This window comes from Aplysia californica, unplaced genomic scaffold, assembly GCF_000002075.1.
Source record: "Aplysia californica isolate F4 #8 unplaced genomic scaffold, AplCal3.0 scaffold00558, whole genome shotgun sequence".
Classification (NCBI taxonomy): domain Eukaryota; kingdom Metazoa; phylum Mollusca; class Gastropoda; order Aplysiida; family Aplysiidae; genus Aplysia; species Aplysia californica.
In genome coordinates this window covers 67,828-69,525 of record NW_004797828.1, presented here as the reverse complement: position 1 = coordinate 69,525, position 1,698 = coordinate 67,828, and the positions used below count along the sequence as shown (strand labels likewise).

Here is a 1,698-nt window from a genome sequence, read left to right as displayed (position 1 = left end):
TCATCATCATCATCATCAGCGTCATCAGCGATAGCAGCATTATCATCGTCAGCGTCTGCATTAGCATCGTCAGCGACAGCAGCAGCATCGACTGCAACATCAGCATAATCAGTGTCATCATCAGCATCATCAGCGTCAGCAATATCATCTTCGGCGTTATCATCAGCATCATCCGTGTTATCATCAACATCAACAGCATAGGCAATATCATCATCGACGTTATCATCAGCATCATCAGCGTCATCAGCGTTAGCAGCATCAGCAGCATCAGAAGCACCGGCAGCATCATCAGCATCAGCATCATCAGCATCAGCATCATCAGCATCAGCGTCAGCATCAGCATCAGCATCAGCTTAGCAGCATAAACATCAGCATAATTAGCATCAGTATGAGCAGCATCAGCATCAGCATCATTAGAATCAACATTTTCAGCATCATCGTCAGCGTCACAAGCACCATTAGAATTATCATAAAGAGCATCCGCATCAGCATCAGGATCCGCTTCAGCAGCATCAGCAATAGCATTATCAGTATCATTAGCATCATCAGCATTATCAGCATCATCAGCATCATCAGCATCATTACCATCATCAGCTGCAAAATCTTCAACAGTATCAGAATCAGCAGTATTATCAGCATTATCAGCGTCAGCATCAGCATCTGCAGCGTCAGCAACCACAGCAGCATCAACAGCATCATCAGCATCAGCAGCATCAGCAGCATCAGCAGTATCAGCAGCATCAGTAGCATTAGCAGCATCAGAATCAGCAACTGCATCAGCAGCATCGGCAGCATCAGCAGCATCAGTAATATCATCAGAGTCAGCGTCATCATGACCGTCATCAGCGTTAGCAGCTTCATCAGCGTCAGCGTCAAAATCAGCATCGTCAGCGACGGAAGCATCAGATTCAGCATCAGCAGCATCAGCAGCATCAGCAGCATCAGCAGCATAAGCATGGCCTCATCAGTATCAGCATCAGCAGCATCAACATCAGAATCAGCATCATCATCATCAGTATGAGCAACCTCAGCATCAGCAGCATCAACATCAGCATCAGCTTCAGCAACATCAGCATCAGTGTCAGCAGCATTAGTATCAGTAACATCCACATCAGCAGCATCAGCATCGCAACAGCAGTTTCAGCATCAGATTCACCAGCATCAGCACTATCATCATCAGCGTCAATTTCAGAATCATCGGCGTCAGCAGCTTCATCAACGCCAGCGTCAGCATTAGCATCGTCAGTGACAGCAGCAACATTGTCAGCAGCATCATAAGCATCAGCTTCATCAGCATCAGAATCATCAGCATCAACAGCATAATCATCAGTGTCATCATCAGCGTCATCAGCGTTAGCAACATTATCAACGTCAGAAGTAGCATCATTATCAGCGTCATAAGCGTCAGCATCAGTGTCATCAGCGTCAGCAGTATCATCATCAGCGTCATCATCAGCATCATCAACGTCAGCGTCATCATCAGCGTCATTAGCGTCACCAACATTAGCATCGTCAGTGTGTGCATAAGCATCATCAACGACAGCAGCAGCATCGTCAGCAGCACCGTCAGCATCAGCATCATTAGCATCAGCGTCAGTATTATCAGAATCAGCAGCGTCATCATCATCAGCAGCAGCGTTATCATCAGCATCAGCGTCAGCAGCGTCAGCAGTGTCAGCATCGTCAGCAGCGTCAGCA

At 46.9% G+C, this 1,698-nt stretch overlaps 1 protein-coding gene across 1 annotated transcript in view; it reads left to right on the top strand.

The window, feature by feature from the left end:
* The window catches only part of LOC118478429 (pneumococcal serine-rich repeat protein-like), a 2,630-nt gene extending 1,075 nt beyond the window's left edge, over positions 1 to 1,555 (top strand). The window contains 1 exon segment of the mRNA XM_035972021.1: positions 1,059 to 1,555. Coding sequence (XP_035827914.1) covers positions 1,059 to 1,527 — 469 coding nt within the window. The 3' untranslated portion in view covers positions 1,528 to 1,555.
* Positions 1,556 to 1,698: the final 143 nt, after the last annotated feature.